Source organism: Arvicola amphibius, chromosome 12 (genome assembly GCF_903992535.2).
Source record: "Arvicola amphibius chromosome 12, mArvAmp1.2, whole genome shotgun sequence".
NCBI lineage: Eukaryota > Metazoa > Chordata > Mammalia > Rodentia > Cricetidae > Arvicola > Arvicola amphibius.
In genome coordinates this window covers 65844131-65864250 of record NC_052058.2, presented here as the reverse complement: position 1 = coordinate 65864250, position 20120 = coordinate 65844131, and the positions used below count along the sequence as shown (strand labels likewise).

Genomic DNA, 20120 nt, shown 5'->3' with positions numbered 1-20120 from the left:
CTTATTAACAGCTAAGGGTAACGACTAAGGTAGCTTAGACTGTTTTGGGTGTCTCTTGGAGTATCCAGACCAACAACTTGAAAGAAAGTTTCTCATGTTTCATACTGATGTTTTGTTAGTCTATTGTTTTGTGTTAATTATTGTTAGTCTGTTGTTCATGACGTGAGTATATCAGCCCAAGAGACATAACTTTATTTAAACTGTGTGTGTGTGTGTGTGTGTGTGTTACGTGTGCACACTTCTGTATTTTTAAGTAAATAAATAATGTGATTCCCTAAGGCTTTTCCAAACCTTTGGTGTTATTTGTCCCTTCTCCCTGCCTCTCCTCTGTATTAATCTCCTTCCCCACTTTCTGTTTGTCCCACTTACCCTTTCAGATCACATTCTGTTAATCCTATTTCTAGCCCTTGCCTCTGCCTGCTACTTCTTCCCACATGATTTCTTTCTACTTTCCTAGTTTCTGCAGTTACTCCAGGCTGTGTTCTCACATCTAAAGGTTTAGAGCTAGGACCCCCGATGAGTGAGAACATGGGGCATATTTATTTCTAGGTCCGGGTTACCTCACTCAATATATTTTCTACTTCCATCCATTTGCCTGCAAATTTCACAATTTCCTTTTTCTTTACAGCCAAATAAAATTCCATAGTGTATATGTACCAAATTTTTATTATTCGTTTGTCAGTTGGAGGACATTTAGGTTGTTTCCATTTCTTAGCTCTTCTGAATAGAGCAGCAATAACATAGCTGAGCAAGTATCTATGGAATACGATGTCAGGTCCTTTGGGCTCCTAACTAGGAATCATATAGGTGGGTCATATGGCAGATTTATTTTTTAGTTTTTTGAAGATCCTCCATACTGATTTCTGAATGTCTGAACTGGTTTGCCCTCCTAACAAACAGTGACTGGGGTTTCCCTTCCCCATATCCTCCCCAGCATCTGTTGTCAGGTGTTGTGTTGATCTTAGCCGTTCTGATTAGGATGAGATTGTTAAACTAACCATGCAGTGACATTAAGAATATTTACACTGGGGCCTAGAGAGATGGCTTAACACTTAAAAGCACTTGTTGCTATTCTAAAATTCAGTTCCCAGCACCCTTATGGCATTCACAACTACTTGTAATTCCAGAGTCAAAGAATGTGATTACCCTCCTCTCTCCTCTGTGGGTACCAGATACACATATGGTGCACAGATATTCATGCAGCAAACATCCATATACATAAAAATAATAAATAATTTAAAACACCCAGATTAAAGATTGCTAGCAAGTAGTATAAGTTATGGAATGACATCACAGTGTATAGTCGAAGAATAAACCTTTATATTCTTTGCCATTTTGTATGGGAATAGATATCTACAACTAAGTGATATTTCAGTACATGGAATTCTTTATAAGAATTAAGAGTAGTTGCTAGAAATTTAATATATAGACAACCACAGAAGTCATCAATGCAAATATAATTAACAACTGGGTGATTGTTAGATTCAACCTAAATATTCTAATTTACTACTTTATGACCTTGATTGCCAAGACATGAGGAGACACAAAAGAAGTATGAATAGTGTCTCTGTCTTCAGGTCTATTACTGTCTCATTGAGACAGTAAGAAGTTCATTAAACAACTGGAAAACAATAGCAGGCCAGTCAGTAGTCAAGCGCCATAATGAAAGATATGCTCAGAGTGCAAAGGTGATGGGGAAATCAATGGGGACATAGCAGCTGGAGATAGCCTTCAGACTGAGCTGTGGGGACATAGCAGCTGGAGATAGCCTTCAGACTGAGCTGTGGGGACATAATAGCTGGAGATAACCTTCAGACTGAGCTGTGAGGACATAGTAGCTGGAGATAGCCTTCAGACTGAGCTGTGGGGACAAAGTAGCTGGAGATAGCCTTCAGACTGAGCTGTGAGGACATAGTAGCTGGAGATAGTCTTCAGACTGAGCTGTGGGGACAAAGTAGCTGAAGATAGCCTTCAGACTGAGCTGTGGGGACATAGTAGCTGGAGATAGCCTTCAGACTGAGCTATGGCCCGTTATGAACTGTAAAGGTTAGTTGATATTGATGGATGCTGATATGAGGCTACAGATATACAGATAGGTAGCAGAAACAGCTGGGCAGACTGAGAACCGTAAGTGCTCATGCTCGTGTGTGTGTGTGTGTGTGTGTGTATACATACTCTCAGAACAGAAATGTATTATTGTCTCATAGTTCTGTAGGCCAGAAGTCCAACATTAAGGTGTCAGATGAATGGGTGTACTTTCTTTAAAGACACAATGAAGAAAGATCCCACATCTTCCCGTGACATCTGGTGGCCTGAACTATTTCTGGGCTTGTAGATCATTCCAGTCCTAACCCATCTTTTTAGGCTTATATTCCAAAAGTCTTAATAAAAGAATTATAAAATGTATTTTCAAATTTTGAAATTATCAGATTAATTATTTGCTGTTACAGTCATAGATCTGAGAGGCGGTTCATTCCAAGTTTAGAAATACCATTTAAAATTACTTAAAACCATCAGATAAAAATCCAAAAATTTTCTCATAACCAGTTTTCTTGAGCACTTCCTTTATTATATGGTGTTTTCACATCCTCTTCTCTGTGTGTGTGTGTGTGTGTGTGTGTGTGTGTTTAGGATGAGGATAAAACGTGATGAGCTTTTAGCATGCTAATTTGCAGTAACCATTTACTATTACTTGGGAGGAGGGAGGAAGACTGTAAAAGATATCATTGTGTTCCGGTGGGAATTGATAAAGCACTTGCACTTGGGCAGAAAATGCATATTGGCTTCACAGATACACGAATTTTCTCTGAACAGGTATGAGTGCTGGAGAAAGTAGTACTACTAGGCGTCATTTGAGAAGATGGCTTTAGCTGTATGCTGTTACAGAGGCTGGTTGATCATATCAGAATTACACAGATGTTGAGGGAGGGGCAAGGAGAATGCAGATTTAATAATGTGTCCTTCTTACAGATTAAGCACTTAAGAAATAACAATCAGTTTTATGTTTGCATGCAGGGAAAAACATTGGAGTGATAATTTATTCTCTGCCCGTCAGCTGCACCTATCCCTCTACTGCCTAGCTATTGGTCTTTTAGCTTTTTATTAGACCAATCAGGTGACTTAGGCAGGCAAGGTGAAACAGCAGCACATCTTTACATAGTTAAAGTAATATTCTACAAGCCTGGTCTACAAGAGCTAGTTCTAGGACAGGCTCCAAAGCTACAGAGAAACCTGGTCTCGAAAAAAAAAAAAAAGTAATTAATATTCCACAACATAAACAAATGTATCACAGTTTACATAGTTAAGTAATATTTCACAACAGAATTTAGAACTGTTGAGAAGGTTGTGGTTGAAAGGTTCAGGCTGACAGTTTCCCTCTGCGGTCCGTCTGGTACAGTCTGTGCAGACCCTCACCTTCACCTTGGCCCTGGTTTGTGAAGCACACCTCCGCTCTACCACATTTGTCCTGTTCCATTTTAGCTCACGTTATGCTAATGCATTTGATCTTGCTTCTTGTCCCAACCTCAAATTCTGATCCTTCCCAGGTGTTGCCATGTTTTCACATGCTAGGCTCTACAACAGGGTTGTTAACTCACTAATGTTTTTATTTAGTTTGTGTGTGTGAAAGAGTCTCACCGTATAGATCCTGCTGGCCTGGATGGAACTCACTATGTGGCCTAGGCCTCAAATATGAGCAGTCCTCCTGCCTCTGTCTCCCTACTGCACAGACATTTGCTCCCAATCCATCTCATTAACGCTTACGTCTCCTGTGTTCTCCACTCTCCTGACCCTAATGTGGCTCTCAACTAGTCTGAGTCCCAGCATTTATCTTTATCTTTTTTTTTTTTTTTTTTTTTTTGAGGGTTTGGGGAGGGGACTGAGAGTGGCAATGCCAAGACTGGAACTCTCAGTCAGAGTTCCTTCCGTTTCCAGATATTGTCTTATTTTCTGGAAAAGGCTAGCTGCTGCCAGCATTATTACCGTCAAGGTTTTATTTTTAATTTTCCCAAGAAGAAATATTAAAAGATTAGTGGACTCTGGCATTATTTTCATCACTTTTTTCCTTTGTACATTTATTCATTCAACAGCTGTTTACTGGTTGTCTACAATGTAGGCCCTGCACTTTGACAGTGAATGTGGAAAGTCTGTCTTTGTAGACACCCAGTATTTAAAGTTGTAGATGCCTAGGAAAGGGAGCACATAAAGATTACTAATCAGACCGTCTAGAAGTGTCCTAATGTTCCTCCTCTGCCTACTAATCAGTCATTTCAGTTGGAAAACATCCTGGGAAAGGGAAGGCAAGGACTATTAAGGTAACCGCTTATTTTATGTTTGGGAAGCTCTTGCTGTATGCTCTTCGCCGTTTTAAAGATGGCTGGCTGTGGTTTTCTTTTCCTTGTGGTTCAGTATGTAACCATTTCCAGGCAATCTTGATTCCTGCATTCGGGTATTTTCTCTTGGGTTGCTCAGTTTTTATTTCACTGCCCAGTTAGGGTCTGCCTTAACTGGGTTCAGGAATGGAGCTGTGCTGTTGTCAGGAGGTAGGAGACCTCCTCAGGGTCTTTCTGATTATTTGGGGTCTTAGTGAAGACATGGTCATCTTGAAACCATGCATTTCCCTTGATGGTTTTTAACATGGCCAACAGACTGTCTGCTTCTGTAGGTCCAGCTCCTTCCATGCCACTGTAGCCCTCCATCTAGAAGTGGCGTTGTGTTCGCAGGTACCCAGAGTGTAGATTGCTGAGGCTCACCTGGAATCCACCTCACTCTGTCACTCTCCAGTTGTTACTGCATTAAATATATATGTATATAATTTTATTAATTCTTTGATCACCTTCACCCCCACCATATCCCCAGATCCACCCCTTCCTACCTTCCTCTCTTTGTTTTTTTTTTAATTATTATTATTTTAAGAAGATACTGTTTTGCAACAAGTGTTATGGTCCTCTGACTTTCTGTTTTTATGTCCCCTCTTCGGCCTTCCCCAAGCCTTAGGTGTAGGAATTGTGTTGTAAATGTATCAAACTGGGGACAGGCACCACAGTGATCAGTGGTGCTCTATATTTTGGCCCATTATGGCCTTTGTAATAGTCTCTGTCCACTGCAAAGGGAAGCTTCTTTGATGAGGGATGAGAGCTGCACTTCTCTGTGAATATGAGGACAACTGTTTAGAATACAGTAAGAAATTACACTGGCTTAGGAAAGTTGTAATAGCAGGGTTTCTGTTAGGGTCCTTGGCCTCACCAGCCATGGGGAGTTGGGTAAGTTTACTGTGCCAGGCATTAAGTCCAATTAGGAGGCTGTTGGTTACCGCCATGGTCTAAGTGCTGCTATTGTTTCTGTTGGCGTGGTTTGTGAGCATTTATAGTTGGATAAGACTATTGATTGCTCTTCTCCCTTGGCAACTTGAATCACTCCTGATACTATGAGGGCTAGTCCTCGGGGAAGAGGCTTCCAGGTCAAATCTAGATTGATTCCTGCAAGTTCTATTAGGTCTAAAGTATGTGGTGTTTTCAACAATAGGGATTTACCTTCAGCCTCTGGGAAGCAACCAAAGGCAGCAGCAATTGCCTTTTATTATTTTGGGGTCTCTTGGGCTCCCCTGACCAACAACTCTAAAGAAGACTTCCTCTACCTGGCAATGGGGTTTTTGTTAGATAGTCTATAGTTTGGGGCATGAGCCCCAAGTAGTGTAATTTAAATTAAAATATATGTATGTATACGCACATACATTTGTATATACATACACTTATATGTAATTTTAAATAAGCATTAAACATTATTCCCTATGGTTTTTCCAAACATTCTTATCCCTCCTCCTTCCCTTTCCTCTACACTGGTAAGCACCCCATACCCCACACCCCCACCACCACTGACATTTTTCTCATTTTCCCCTTCATAACAACTAAGTCCTACTAGTCCCCTCTCTAGAGTTCCTTTCTGTACTTAGAAAGTAAATATATGGGACTGGAGAGATGGTTCAGCACTGGCTGCTCTTCCAGAAGACCTGGGTTTGATACCCAATACCACATGGTAGCTTACAACTGTCTGTAATTCTAGTTCCAGGGGATCTGACTCCCACTTCTGACCTCCACAGGCACTAGGCACAAGGGACAAATACATGGGGCATAGACACACATGCAGACAAAACACCTAAAATAAAAGGCATATGCATAAAATAAAAAGAAGTGCAGCTTTAAAAAACAAAAATAAAGCTGTGCAGTGGTGGTGCACACCTTTAATCCCAGTCATTGGGAAGGAGGCAGGTGGATCTCTGAATTCGAGGCTAGTCTGCTCTACAGAGTGAGTTCCAGGACAGCCAGGGCTACACAGAGAAACACTGTCCCAAAAAAAGTAAAAACAGAACAACAACAATAATAATAATTGATCAATAAATATATGGAGAAACTTAAGCTTTTCAAAACAGATGTATCTGTGTATTCACCTTTAACAGGAGTAAAAAGGAACGTAAGGCTAGGTTTACACCTTAGTGTAAGAATGCTGGCACCACCAAAGGAGGAGAAAGGATTGAGAGAAAGAGGGGTATCCTTATGGTCTAAAAGTTTTCTATTTTGTTTTGATTGAGCTAGGGTCTCATTATGCAGCCCTGGCTGGCCTGGAACTCAGAGATCCATCTGCCTCTGCCTCTGCCTCCACCGTGCTGGGATCAAAGGTGTGTGCCACCATGGGCAGCTGGTCTTGAAGTACTAGTAAAATTTTACACTCTGAGATTGCGATATATCAATTTTGAAGTTAAAGTAATGCAGATTATACAAGTATGCTAACCGTGAGACTATGCCGCCTATTGTGTTTAACCTACAAAATCTTAATGATATTTCTTGTTTGTATTAATATTTGTGTTTATTCCTCTTATTCCCTTTTAGCAGTATGATGTACTTGAGAAGCTTGTTTGTTTTTAAGCTTGTTTGTTTGTCGCAAAGACCCTAGGACAATGAACAGGTATAGAATGTGCTTAAGGCCCATATTACTCCTCTTTTTTTGTTTTTGTTTTTGTTTTTTTTTTCGAGACAGGGTTTCTCTGCGGCTTTAGAGCCTGTCCTGGAGCTAGCTCTTGTAGACCAGGCTGGTCTCGAACTCACAGAGATCCGCCTGCCTCTGCCTCCCAAGTGCTGGGATTAAAGGCGTGCGCCACCACCGCCCGGCCATATTACTCCTCTTGAAAATGAGAATCATGGTATTTATGTAATACGGTTGTAAGAATGGGAAGAAATGATGTTTATTTATAAAACTTGCAGCTCCTGGTAACACCAGCCAGTGTTTGTTCCTTTTTGTTCAGTTTAGTAAAATCTCAAAAGATCTACAAGTAAAACACCAGATTTGTCTTGGTTTCAAATAGTCGTCCAGTTATGTTCCACCCGTTCTCCTTTTACTCCCCCAAAGTATACTGCAGCTTCCCTGCTTCTCCCTTCTGTCCTCTGTTGTGGCTGTTTATAGATGGGCCGGGTCAGAAGGGCAAAGCTTCACTTCTCTCAGAATCCTGTAATCTACTGGCTGGCATGGGGCCCAGCCAGCCATGGCTGCAGCTCTCTTCTCTCAGAGCCTCTTAGTTGTAGCTGCTGCCGACTCCTTCCTGTTAGCACCGGGCTCACCGGGCTCTGCAGCCCTCACATGTTCCTCCCGTCCTCAGGCATCGCTTCCCCGGGGCTTCTGCCTCTGGTTGCAGAGTTTGACTTACTGCCTTCTTGGCTCTATAAAGTGAGCAATTAATTAGTTTTAACATGTTTGACATGGCCCTTATCCATATTTTTCTCTGTATTCCAGTCCCTGTGGCCAGGTACTTAGTTCCAAAGTCAAAGAAAACCAACCACATTGGTTTTCCTACAAGTAATCTTACATTATTTTCATTATTACGTGAAGAGGTTTGTGAAAGATATTGCAGTCTATCAAATTAATGTATGCTGTAACTCTCACCTTCAGAGAGCATAAGATGGCCTACAGCCACAAATAATACAAGCAAAAGAGGAAGGAGATTGGGGAGAATCTTAGAGCCAGGTGAAAAGACTCAAGATTCTCTGTTAGTCTCTAAAAGAGTTATAGGTGTAGTATTCTAAGTGTACCAGGGCGCAGTGTTCGAGAAGTATAGTTGTAATGTTCTGTAAGTGTACTATGAGTGTAGCGTTCTCTAAATGTACTGAGGGTGCCGTGTTCTAGAAGTGTACTGCGGGTGCCGTGTTCTAGAAGTGTACTGCGGGTGTAGCGCTCTTTAAGTGTACTTTGGGTGTAGTGTTCTGAAAGTATAGGTGTCGTGTTCTAGAAGTGCTATAGGTGCTATAGGAACAGAGGGCATTCATATGGAAAGTGACTTCCATGATTTGTACCATTTTAAAAGTGATGATAAATAAGAACTTGTGCACATTGATGGCTGCATTTTTTTCTTTTTTCATTCGGGAGTATGGATATGTAAAGTTGCTACATTATTTTGTCACCGATTTGTGTTCATGTGATTTTGCTTTTATGGACAGGATATGGAGAATATATGTAGAATGCATGCACTTTCCCACCCTTTAGTTTTGATTTTAGACATTGGTGAATTTTGATTCATTTTAACATTCTGTTATTTTGTTTACTTTTAATTCAACTGAGTAGTTTTATTTTACCCTAATGTATCATCCTTTACAAAGATTTCAAACATGTGACCAATTCTAATGTATTGGAGTAGATTTGGCTGTTCTTTATAATAACTCCATATTTATTAAATTTGAAACATTTCCTTTAAGCTAAAACAGAAAGGAAAAGCATAAATAACCATGACAAACAGCTTTCTTCTGGTGTGGTCATTTGAAATGAAACAACCAAAAAATTTAATCAATTTAAATCTAGAAAAATTAGCTGATATAAGTTGTAAACCAGATGAGTAAAGGCTTTCACTTACTCATTCTTGACATTCAATTCCATTATTCTTCATAATATATTTTAGAACAGAATGTCTGTACAGGCCAGTGTTTGGGTTGCTGTTTCCTTTTCTGAGGTTACCAAGAAGTAATGCATAAAGTTATCCTCCTCGTACTTTAATCTGGATTCCATGTTAACACATAGATGTAATGTTTCATTTAAACCTCATCATTGTAATAGTGTATTATAATGACATCATTGATTTAGAATAATTAGCAATTGTTATTGTAATTAGAAAACCTAAACAGGCTTTGTGTTAGTGGGCCATAGTCTTCCCAGATAAGTTCACAGAAGGATTATGTCTGAATGCTTATTATTTGCTAGGTACACAAAAAATGGATAAAAGAACAGTTTATATTTCAGTCCCTAAAGACTTCAGTTAGATAAAGAATAACAAGATAATAGTTTTTCCTCTGTTTCACCCAAAATACCTATTTCTTTAGACATAAGGTGCTTAGAAGTACAAGCAATTCAGAGTTGAAGAAAATTCTTTTTTTTAAAGACCTCTTCTTTCCTCTAATCCTCTCAGGAGGCAGAAAATAGAATTAGAAGACAGCCTAGTTGGCCTCCTATCTTTCTATTCCCCCTTTGCCAATCAATTCTGGGATTGGAGTCATGGTTCTTATGGTCATGTCCCAACTCTAATTGATTTCTAGGTGGACATATGCCCGAAGTTAAAAGAAAAAAAAAATCTCAATATTTCGCATTAAACACCAGGACACTTCAACCTGCAACATCTGAACTCAAAAGCCTCAAATTAGGCATGGTGATCTACAGGACAACCAGACAAGGGGTGGACAGGAGCTGGGGTGAGCTATCATGCTTATAATTGTGAGCAGTCATTAATTTACAAACAACCATCATTTTAATTGGCTTTGTTAGTTTGTTTTAGAAACAGCAAGGTAATAGTTAAATAACTGAATGATAATTTATGCACATATACATTGTATTCAAATTCATAAGAAGTACAAATGCTTTTACAGTAACTATTTCAAAATGAATATGAATAATTTTGAATTTTTCTATAGATAACCAGTATGAAGAAAATTATAGTCATTCCTAGTTTTAGCCTCAAGATAATCAGTCATTACTTATCCTTTTCCTTAGAGAGACAAGCAAGCACTTCTTAACTCCAAATGACAACAGCCTTTTTTTTTTTTTTTTTTGGTTTTTCAAGACAGGGTTTTACTGTTTAACTCTGTCTGTTCTGATCTCGCTTTGTAGACCAGGCTGGCCTTGAACTCAGATCCGCCTGCCTCTGCCTCCCAACTGCTGGGATTAAAGGCATGCGCCACCACCGCCCAGCTAAATCACTGCTTTTTATATTCCTATATACAATAGTTTCTGATGGGGCTGGAGAGATGAATCAGCTGCCCTTTTAGAGGACCTGAGTTCAGTTCCCAGGACCCATAATGGTTGGCTCACAACTTCTGAAACTCCAGTTCAGGAATCTGACATCCTCTTCTGGCTTGCACAGCCACCCACACATGGGACATACATTCACACAGGCACACTCAGCACATAAAGTGATAAGAGTGATAAGTAAATTTCTAATGGTTTCCTATTATTCCATCATACAAATATGCTATTGCCGGTGCAGCCAGCATAGCGGAGGGAACATACACTTGTGCTCGCCTCAAGTGATCCCATCACTGCCACAGCCACACCTTTCTCTGTCCCCTTAATCTCCCACCTAATAGAGTCCCTTCTCAGATTTCTGCACCCCCCCCCCGTCTTCATTCTGTGCCAAGAGCCCTGACATGTTTTAGTTCCCAGATGACTGAGGAAACGGCTGCCTGCAAACAACGAGGTAGCAAGGAAGAGCCAGTGGCCCGGTACCGACTCGGGCACACCTCAGTTCACTTAACTTCCCTCCCTCTCACTGTTGCCACGGATGGTGTCAGTAATGTGAGTGACCAAGCCTCCAAGTCATGGTCTTTTCATGGGGACATCGTCACACATGTATGTCATGATGTTCTTTGCTCATATTCATCCCCCTTACCCTCTCCTAGTCCACCCTTCCCCTCTCATTATTGATTGCCAGTTCCCCCTAAAAGGCTCCCTTGTACTGCCGTGCTGCGTGCATGGCTCTTCAAGTAAAGTCACTTGCCCCAAGTTTGGTCCCTATGACCCAGAGTGTTAGTAGAGAACAGACTTCTGCAGTTTGTCCTCTGACTTCCATGTTTACCCCATGGCGCACACATACACCCATCCCCAAAATAAATGAATATAACAACAATTATGTTTAGTCAGCTTTAATTTGGAATATATATTCTTCTTGAACTAAAACATGTATTAGTCTTTCTGTATCTGCCTTAGTTTGCCTACCATGATGGTCTCTAATTCCAGCCATTTTCCTGCAAAGGACATTATCTCATTCTCCTTTATCACAGACTGAAACTCATATATATGAGATATTGTGTATATAATACATATGACATATGTGATATATGAGAACATATAATGTATGATATGATACATTAGATATGTTATATATGAGAATATATAATATATCTGAGAAACTCATATTGTACACTTCATCAAAAGAACATGTACGATGGAAGAAATTCTTATAGTTGAAGTAGGAAAGGTAGAGTTGACAATGCCCTGTGGTACTCTCTAGTTGTTTTAAGCTAAGCTTTGAGATGGAGATTCTGTTTGAGTGAACGCCCTATTGTGGAATTGAGTCCTTTTGCTGCTGGATCAAATCTGATCTTACATTTAAATATCTGGATTCCTTGTAACCTTCTGAGGGATAAGGATAACAATTACATTATTAAATAATCTTATTTTTGATAAGTGAAATCCCTAATTGATCAATTACTCTAGACCTGGAGAAACTGCAAAGCAGTGATAAATAGCTAATAGAGAAGATGCATTTAGACTGCACTAAGTTACTTCTAAAGATTTTTTTAAAGATTTATTTTACTTGTATGAGTGTTTGTCTGAGTGTTTATATGTGCACTATGTGTGTGCCTGGTGACTAAGAAGACCAGAAGAGGGTGTCAGACCACTTAGAACTAGAGTACTAATGTTTGTGAGCTGCCATGTGGGTGCTGGGAACTGAACCCAAGTCCTCTGCAACAGCAGCAAGTGCTGTTAACTGGTGAGCCATCTCTCCAGCCCCCTGAGTTACTTCTAATTGGCATATCCTGTGTGTAACCCTGATAGCTACTGTTGCTATGAAACAGCAGGGCATCTAAACCAAGATACGCCTGCATCTACTGGAAACGCTTGAGTAACTGTGCCTTTTACAGTCTGTGGGTGTGAATGATTGGGTGAGCGCAGAAGTGGCTTGTGAACACAGCACACGACCATCCATTCTCTAGTCCCAGCTGCTCCGCCGTGCTCTGCCCTTTGCACTATTTCCTCGCTCCAGCAGTTTGGTATGAGCTGAAGTCAATGCAGTCTCAAAAGAGACTTGATTTTGAGGACATTTATGGAGATGATGATCTCCTCGGTTGCTTTAAAAGAATGAGTTTGTGCTACCTTTCATAGTTTGCCTTTCTGTCATCTGTCTGTCCTGTTTGTGATGGTTGGTTATTTACCAATTTGCATATTGTCTGCTGAAGCTTTTTTACTGTTGTGGTCCATCTGGAACACAGACTGCTTGTCTGTAGTGAAGGTGGAGTGACAGCAAGTGGAGCTGAAGATGACCCAGCCTTCTGTGTGGTCACAGTTGTGTAACTGCATGCAGATGAAGTTGTGGAGATAGAGTCACACCTTCTCCAATGAGAAAGACTTTCCAAATATCAGCACTCTATTTTGCTCTGTTTTCTCAGCTTTTCCAAGTATATCCTTGTTTTTTATTCAGAGAGAACCATTAAAAAAAAAAAAAAAAAAAAAAAAACTCTTGCTAGGTGATAGTGGTGCACACCTTTAATCCTAGCAAAGGCAGGTGGATCTCTGTGAGTTCGAGGCCAGCCTGGTCTATAGAACAAGTTCTAGGACAGCCAAAGATACACAGAGAAACCCTGTCTCACAAAGCCAAAAATAAAGGGGGGGGGGGAGAAAACTCATGAATGTTCGAGTCAGGAAAAGTTGTCTTAAATTATTGACAAGCTAAGATAGTTTATTATTCTATGAAGGATTAGGCAAAAGTATAGAAATAGTACCAGTAAAAATGACATAAAATGTATCAAAAATTTGTTATCCAGCATCCTTGAGTTTCTAGAAAATGACTTTCAGAACGCACAGGGTAATGCCTTACCCTCCAGCTGTTCTCCAGACAGCTGGTGGAGGTGCCAAGAGTTCAGGACCTGGACCACTGCTCTCAGCCAGAGCAGTCTCCTTCCGTATTGAGATCATTCATCGCTCTGGAGTCCACTTACACTAAACCTCCAGAATCTTAGAGAGGAAGGGAGAGAGGGAAAGAGGGAGAGAGGGAAGGGGGGAAGGAAACTACTCATTGTAGGAATAGTCTAAAAACAAAATATAACCAGCATGAAAATAAAACACAAATCCGTGGTAGCCCATCTTGTGTAACCACTACCAAACCACCAGCCGTGTTTCCGGAGACACAACCTGAAGAACATGTTTTTATCTGCTTTTCAGCCTCCCATGCATGAAAAGTAGAATATGTAAAATATTTGGGCACACTGACAGTAATAGGGTAATTAATAATCTTCTGCCTAAAAGAAGCTACTGTTTAAGAAATGAATTAAAGTCAAATTCAATAAACAAAAATACTTTGCAGCTACTAGTTGAAAGGTCAAATCACCTTATCTACCTTGATTTCTCTAATGGTATCATGTATATTATATGTACAGTAGAAACATGTTTTGTTCACTCATATTCTCCAACATTTGCTTGGTGCTAGATATTGAGGGACATGGTAAGATTATGATGCTTAACTCTGAATCATTAAGAAAAAGTTCAATGGTCTTCCATGTGGAAAAAAGCAAAGAAAAGTACTTAGAAAAGAACTACATGCAAGAGAGCTGCCCAGCGTGGAGTGTCCAGCACTCAGAGGCAGAAGCAGTCAGGTTTCTGTGAGTTCTACGTAGTGCATTCTAGGACAGCCAGGGGTATTCAGAGAGACCCTGTCTCGAAATAGAGAACAAGGGAGTTTAAGGTGGTGTTTTGATGTTCAGATGCTTGAAGGTACCATTCCTATTATTTGAAAAACCTGCTGGCATCAGCTGCCTCATTTCCTAAGGATGCCAGTTAGAATGCGGTATTACCGCACATACATTTTCTTTCCAAGAAAGACAGAGAATGCCCAGAACCTTCCATGGAAGGCTTCTATTAAGAACAGTTCTTAGAAAAATTATCATAGGATGCATTTTCAAATTTCTCAATTGCTAGATTAATGTAATCATTTTCTGATAGTTACAGACCCAAGAGGCAGTGCATCCCACAAACATAATTTAAAGTTTCAATTATTAACTCAAAAAATTTTATTACTACATTTAATTCTTCATAGCCAGGTTTTTTTTAGTGCCTTCTTTGCTATATAATCCCTTGAAACACACTTTTTAAGTATGAAACACTGAACAGAACAAAAAATTCTTAATAATAATGCCATGGGAAAATCTAGTCCCTCTGTGTATTACTACTATTCTTTTATTTTTAAGATATTTTTAAAAGTGTGTGTGCATGCGCACTCATGTATACAAGTGAGTGAACATAGTTACAGCCCTGTCCTTTTAACTGTTCCCCACTCACCCACTCACCCTCCTCAGACTTTTTAGGTTAGCCAACAATAAATACTCCCTAGACAAATGCCATCTTCCTGAGAATCTTGACTAATACAGAATATACTTTATGATCCAAGCCTTGCCCATCTTTCTCTCAATTCTGTGACTGCCAGTTCCTAGTAGGAATTCCCACTGGACTGCATAGCTGTAAATGCTCTTTAAAACTTATCCCCGAACTCTTCAGACAATGCCACGCTCTTCTACTGTGCTTTACAAGTCTCTTTGGTATATATGTACTTAAAAAAAGATATCTTGTGTTTATGAGAGTTTTGCCAGTTCCCCAAATAACCATTCAGAGTCTTAATATTAAACTGTTTGGCCACTTAACTCAGGCTTATTACTAACTAGCTTTTACATCCTAAATTAACCTATTTCTATTAATGCCACATGGTTGTGGCATTACCTCACATCTTGCTTCTCTGGCATTTTTCTCCCTGTCTCTCTGCTTAGATTTCCGCCTGGCTCTATTCCCTCATCTATTTCCAAATCAGCTTCTGTATTAACCAGTGGTAATAAATCATATTCACAGCATATGGAGAGACATTCCACATCATTTCTCCTTTCTGTCTAATCAAAAAGGAAGATTTTTAACTTTAACATAGTAAAATTACATATAACAAAACAGTTATCAAGCAAGAATTATAGTTACAATATTTAGTATATTTGTATTTGGCAGAATTAAAGAAAATATTCTATCATCTATCCTATCTATTTGAGTTATCTAATTTATCTTTTATCATAACCAAGGAAAACTATAATTATAACTATCTAGTCTTCAACTTTATCAAGACCCCAGAAGGATATAATATTACCTAAGTAAATGGGAAGTGCATTGTAAGCAACTTCCAAAACTTCAGAAATAACAGAGGTATCTGACTGCCTGGACAGTCACCCAAAGTTCTTTTGTATGCATTGGGACATGCATCTTCAGCCTATAGATATAGAGTATCCGGCAGACTTCCCAGTGAAGCAGGAAATTTGAAACTGTTCGCCTACATTGGTAGTTTGTCAGTCATTTTCTATTGTGTCCTGCAGAATATCTGGCAGACTCTTCTATGAAACAGGAACCCTGAAGGACTGTCCCAACCTGTTTTGGCAAGTTCAGCAGTCATGTTTCTGTGTGTCCTACATGTCGAGTTTATACAGCATATTGTCGAGCAGTCCAGACAAGAACAGTTTCTTGCCCAAATGACTAGCCTTGCCACATTGAAAGCAAACTCTGCTGGCAGCCATCACCATAACCTATCTCTAGAACTTTTCTTCCCAAAGTGAAATTGTATCCACTAAACACTAACTCCCAGGATTCCCTCCCTCCTCACCCCACTTTCTTTCCCGGGGAATCTGAGCAGCTTAGAGACCTTGTATAAGCAGAACTGCCTGCCTCCTTTAGTGCTGCTCTGATGTCATTATGCTTTCAGATTGGCTCGGGGACAGGGCCTTCCTTAATAGACTTCTGTCCCTCACTCCATTGGAAAACCTTGAGAGAGTGCTCTTAGGCATGGCTTGGTAACATGCTTGCTTTCAGAACAGGACGACAGGTGCTGTTTACTAAGCTGGGTTACATGCCGTCCTAGCATCTCCCCAATTCCCTGCTTTTTAAATGTCTAAGACAGTGCCCAGCACCCAGCACCACTCCTGTCTCACTCTGCTTTGTTTTCTTCCAGAGCACTCATGGGGGGGGGGGGGGGGTGTCTTGCTATATTTCCTAAACTAGTCTTAAGTTTGTGGGCTTGAGCAGTCCTCTCGCCTCAACTTCCTAGGTGGCTAAGGGCACAGGTGTACATCACCATCTTCAGCTCATTGACTGTTGATAAATCTATTTATTTGCTTATTGCTTCCTCCACCATCAGAATATGAGATTACACTCGGGGCCTTTTCTGTCTCATTCACTTCTGTGTTCCCAGTGCCTAGAACAGGGTCTGGGCCATAGTAGGAACTTAGTACATATGTTTAATTAATTAGAAATTGGACTGGAGCTACCTATTTACATTCATTGGTAAAAGTGATTAAAAGAAATTAATTCTCAATCCCAAGTGAGGATAAGGAATTAGAAATTAAGAGGGACAGAACTGTTGATATGCAGGAGCACAGTAATTAAACATGAAAGTTTGCCCAAATAGCAAATGTTCTCTTTTTTTAAAAAATTCCTACTGTGCCTGTGTGCGTGTGCGTGTGCGTGTGTGTGTGTGTTGGAACAGGGTCTCACTATCTAACCTGGCTGGCATGGAACTCACTATGTAGACAGAACTGACTTCAAATTCACGGAGATCCGCCTGCCTCTGGCTCCTGAATGCTGGGATTAAAGGCGTGCACCCCCAAACCTGACATGCTCCCAGTTTTTTTGAGACAGAATCTTTTCGTGAAGTCCTGACTCATTTGACATTCTCTGTGTGGCCCAGACTGGCCCTGACTTTATGGCTCCTCCAGCTTCAGCCTCCCAAGTGCTAGAGTTGCAGTTTATGGCACCCTGTCCAGCTGAGAGCTATAATTTTTAAAGATGAATAATTGTGGAAAATACAGCGATGGGGGGAAAACAGTAGAGTCCTAAGACTGTAGTAGACTCAAGCCCTTTCTGGAATCGCTTTGTTTGTTGGACATTTGTACTGAGACTGTAGACATGAGTATAAGACCATCTAGCCAATCACATATACGTACATTTTTACTGTCTAACTCTGTAAACTAGCAAGGTAGATTTGGGTCTTAGCCATTTTGGCCAGTTCTGCTCTTTCAGTTACCCAGACTAAATTCTCTAGCGCGAGACTCAGTGCCAGGCTACCTACTTCAACGCCACTCTGACCCTGTTCATAGTTTAGCTCTCCTCCCTCTCTCCCTTAAGCTTGGAAGCAGAGTGAGTAAAAGGGGAGTGGGGCAGAATCTGTACCTAAAAACTATATTAGTTATGCCTCTGTTGTCATTAAAAACAACATAACCAAAGAATCTTATAGAAGAAAGAATTTATTTGGGCTTATGGTTCCAGAGGGTAAAAGCCCATCATGGGGTGGGGCAGCCGAGCAAGCATACCGCAGCTGGATCAGGACACAGCTCGCGTGCCTCACTGTAAGGAGCAGGAAGCGGAAAGCATACAGTGTGAAGACTACCTCAGCCCACCTCCAGTGCTGTACTCCCCATCGAGGCTGCACCAAAGGAGGACCAAGTGTTCAAACGCCTGAAACTGTGGGGGACATTTCTAACTCAGACCACCCCAATGGCCATCTGTGCTCCCTTATTTTGGGTACTACCTACTATCTTTTACTTTCCTTAAATTTTATTTTCTTTATAATTGTTGATGAGCCACTGTGGCACCCAGCCGAATGTACCCTATCTACCCCCTTCCCAGTTACTTGTTTTCCTATGTTTTCTCACTCACCTACATGCACCTCACCTCTGAATCCTATGAGAAGCACAATCCCCAGTAGGAAAACAAACTACATTGCCTCCTGCTTGCTCCCCTGCTTCCACCAGCTGCCATTCCTGCCAGGCTTCAAGGTGCCAAAAGAATGACTTTTTTCTTTCTCCCTATCTAAATCAGAATATAATTTCTCTGTGGCAGCTTCTTGCTTTTTGTTAGGAAGATGAAATAGAGATGCCCTTAGCATCTGGAGCCAATCCATCCCCACATTAAGTGGGAAAACAGATACAGGGTACTCATGAACAGTTTGATAATAGTTCCGCCATCATTCTTCATTACAGTGGCCGAACAGTGGTCCCCAGGCTCTGCATACAGGGTAGCTACTGAACCCACTCCCTCTTGTGCTTTGGATAGTTTGTTGCATGTTTTCTGCGTTCTACTCTCAGTTTGAGGTAATACTGCTTAGAAAGGCTGCTCCATTGTTTTACATCTGTATTTAGAATAGCTTGGTATTAAAGAAAAAGCTAGAGTATTGTAATTTCCTGGATAAACAAACTATGGGAAGTCTTGTTCTTAACTACTGGAACTTTGTATTCTTTGAAATCACCTGTCTTTATGATGTTTGATCTGGTTCAGATGGTTCAGAAGCCTAGAGTCTTTAGCCTGGCATTTGGAATCTTTTAAGAAGACATTTAAATGTTATTAACCCTTACCAAAAGTCACAGATTACTTAGAAATCAGCATCTAATAGTGTCCAAAGTAAATGATGTGTGCTAGTTTTTCTGTATGGAATGCAGTAGCAAAGCTGCCACATTGCCTGGGTTCTCTATAGATCTTGATCTTTGCCTCTGCTGTAGCTGTCACCGTGAACTAGTTACAGTTCTCCAAGAAGAGGTGCAGAGAAATGAGGACTGGCCCTGTGTCTGATGAATCTGTAAAACTTTGATGTCCTGTAGGTTGGCAATAGCTTATATACTTAACCATACTTACAGACCTTCTCTAAAGTGTATCATTTGTGTTCTTTTATAGGACAATGAAGGTCAGACAGCTCTTCATTATGGTAAGCTACTCCTGATTATTGGTCATATTTAAACATGTTGTCTGTCTAGCCCTATGTGGTAGAGCCAGTAAAACAGCAAGAACTGTCATCAGCATTAGAGGCTCCTCCACCCACTACTGAACATTCATTAAGTCATTCTTGGTTCTGTCAGGAACAAACAGGATGCTATTCTTTGTTATTGTAGAATCTAATGTCTAAAACAAAACTAAAAACAACAGAACTTTCTTGAGTCTGGGAGTTGGATCAGTTGGTAAAGCGGTCACTATGCAAGCATAAGGAGCCAGGTTCAAATCCCCAGCACCCACATGAAAGCCAGGTATAATGGCATGCATCTGAGCCCTGAGCAAAGGCAGAAAGATCTTAGGGGCTCATTGGCCATCCAGGTAAGTTCGATAGAGGAAGACACAACGTTGACCTCTGACCTCCACATGCACATGCATACACCACACATAAACAAGAAATGCTTCTTTAATGAACTCCTAACCTGCAGTTTTACTATTTTAAGTTTTAGTTGCTCATAGTCAGTTCCAGCCCCAAATATGAAATATTGTGAAAACTGTAGAAATAGACAATTAATAGATTTTAGTTTACTTGCTGTTCTCAGTCACGTGAGGAAGTCTCATGCCATCAAGGAAGGCAAGCCCCTTGAGTCTAGGACATGACTCATCTCTTTGTCTGATCCTACTCATGCAGTAGTCACTTGGGAGTGTTGCAGTACCAGAGCAGCTGATCACCGTGCTTGTGGCCAAATGCCCTTTTGTTAGCAGCCTAACAACTAGGTCGTGATACCTCATCATTTGCCTCCTTTATCCTAGAACATGGGCACTGAGTCATCTCGTGTCACCACAAGAGTTGTGAGCATTGGAAAATAAAATGTTTTCTAGAGAGAGTATATTTCTTTATCTCATTACTTGCTGTTGTTACTCTCTTGCCATATTTTACTATGTGTAGAAAAATAAAAAGCAATGTGTATATATATGTATATATATACACACACACACAGACACACACACACATATATACTATGTATGTGTATACATGCTCCTGTGTGTTCATGCATGCATGTGTGTATATGTGTGTTGCTTGGTCCTATCTTTAG

General features: G+C 40.4%; 1 protein-coding gene across 1 annotated transcript in view; it reads left to right on the top strand.

Annotated features, from left to right (window-relative positions):
* Acbd6 (acyl-CoA binding domain containing 6) overlaps window positions 1–20120 on the top strand; it is a 148430-nt gene that overhangs the window by 115182 nt on the left and 13128 nt on the right. Inside the window, exon 7 of the mRNA XM_038349353.1 lies at window positions 18991–19021. Coding sequence (XP_038205281.1) covers window positions 18991–19021 — 31 coding nt within the window. The remainder of the gene's footprint in view (window positions 1–18990; window positions 19022–20120) is intronic.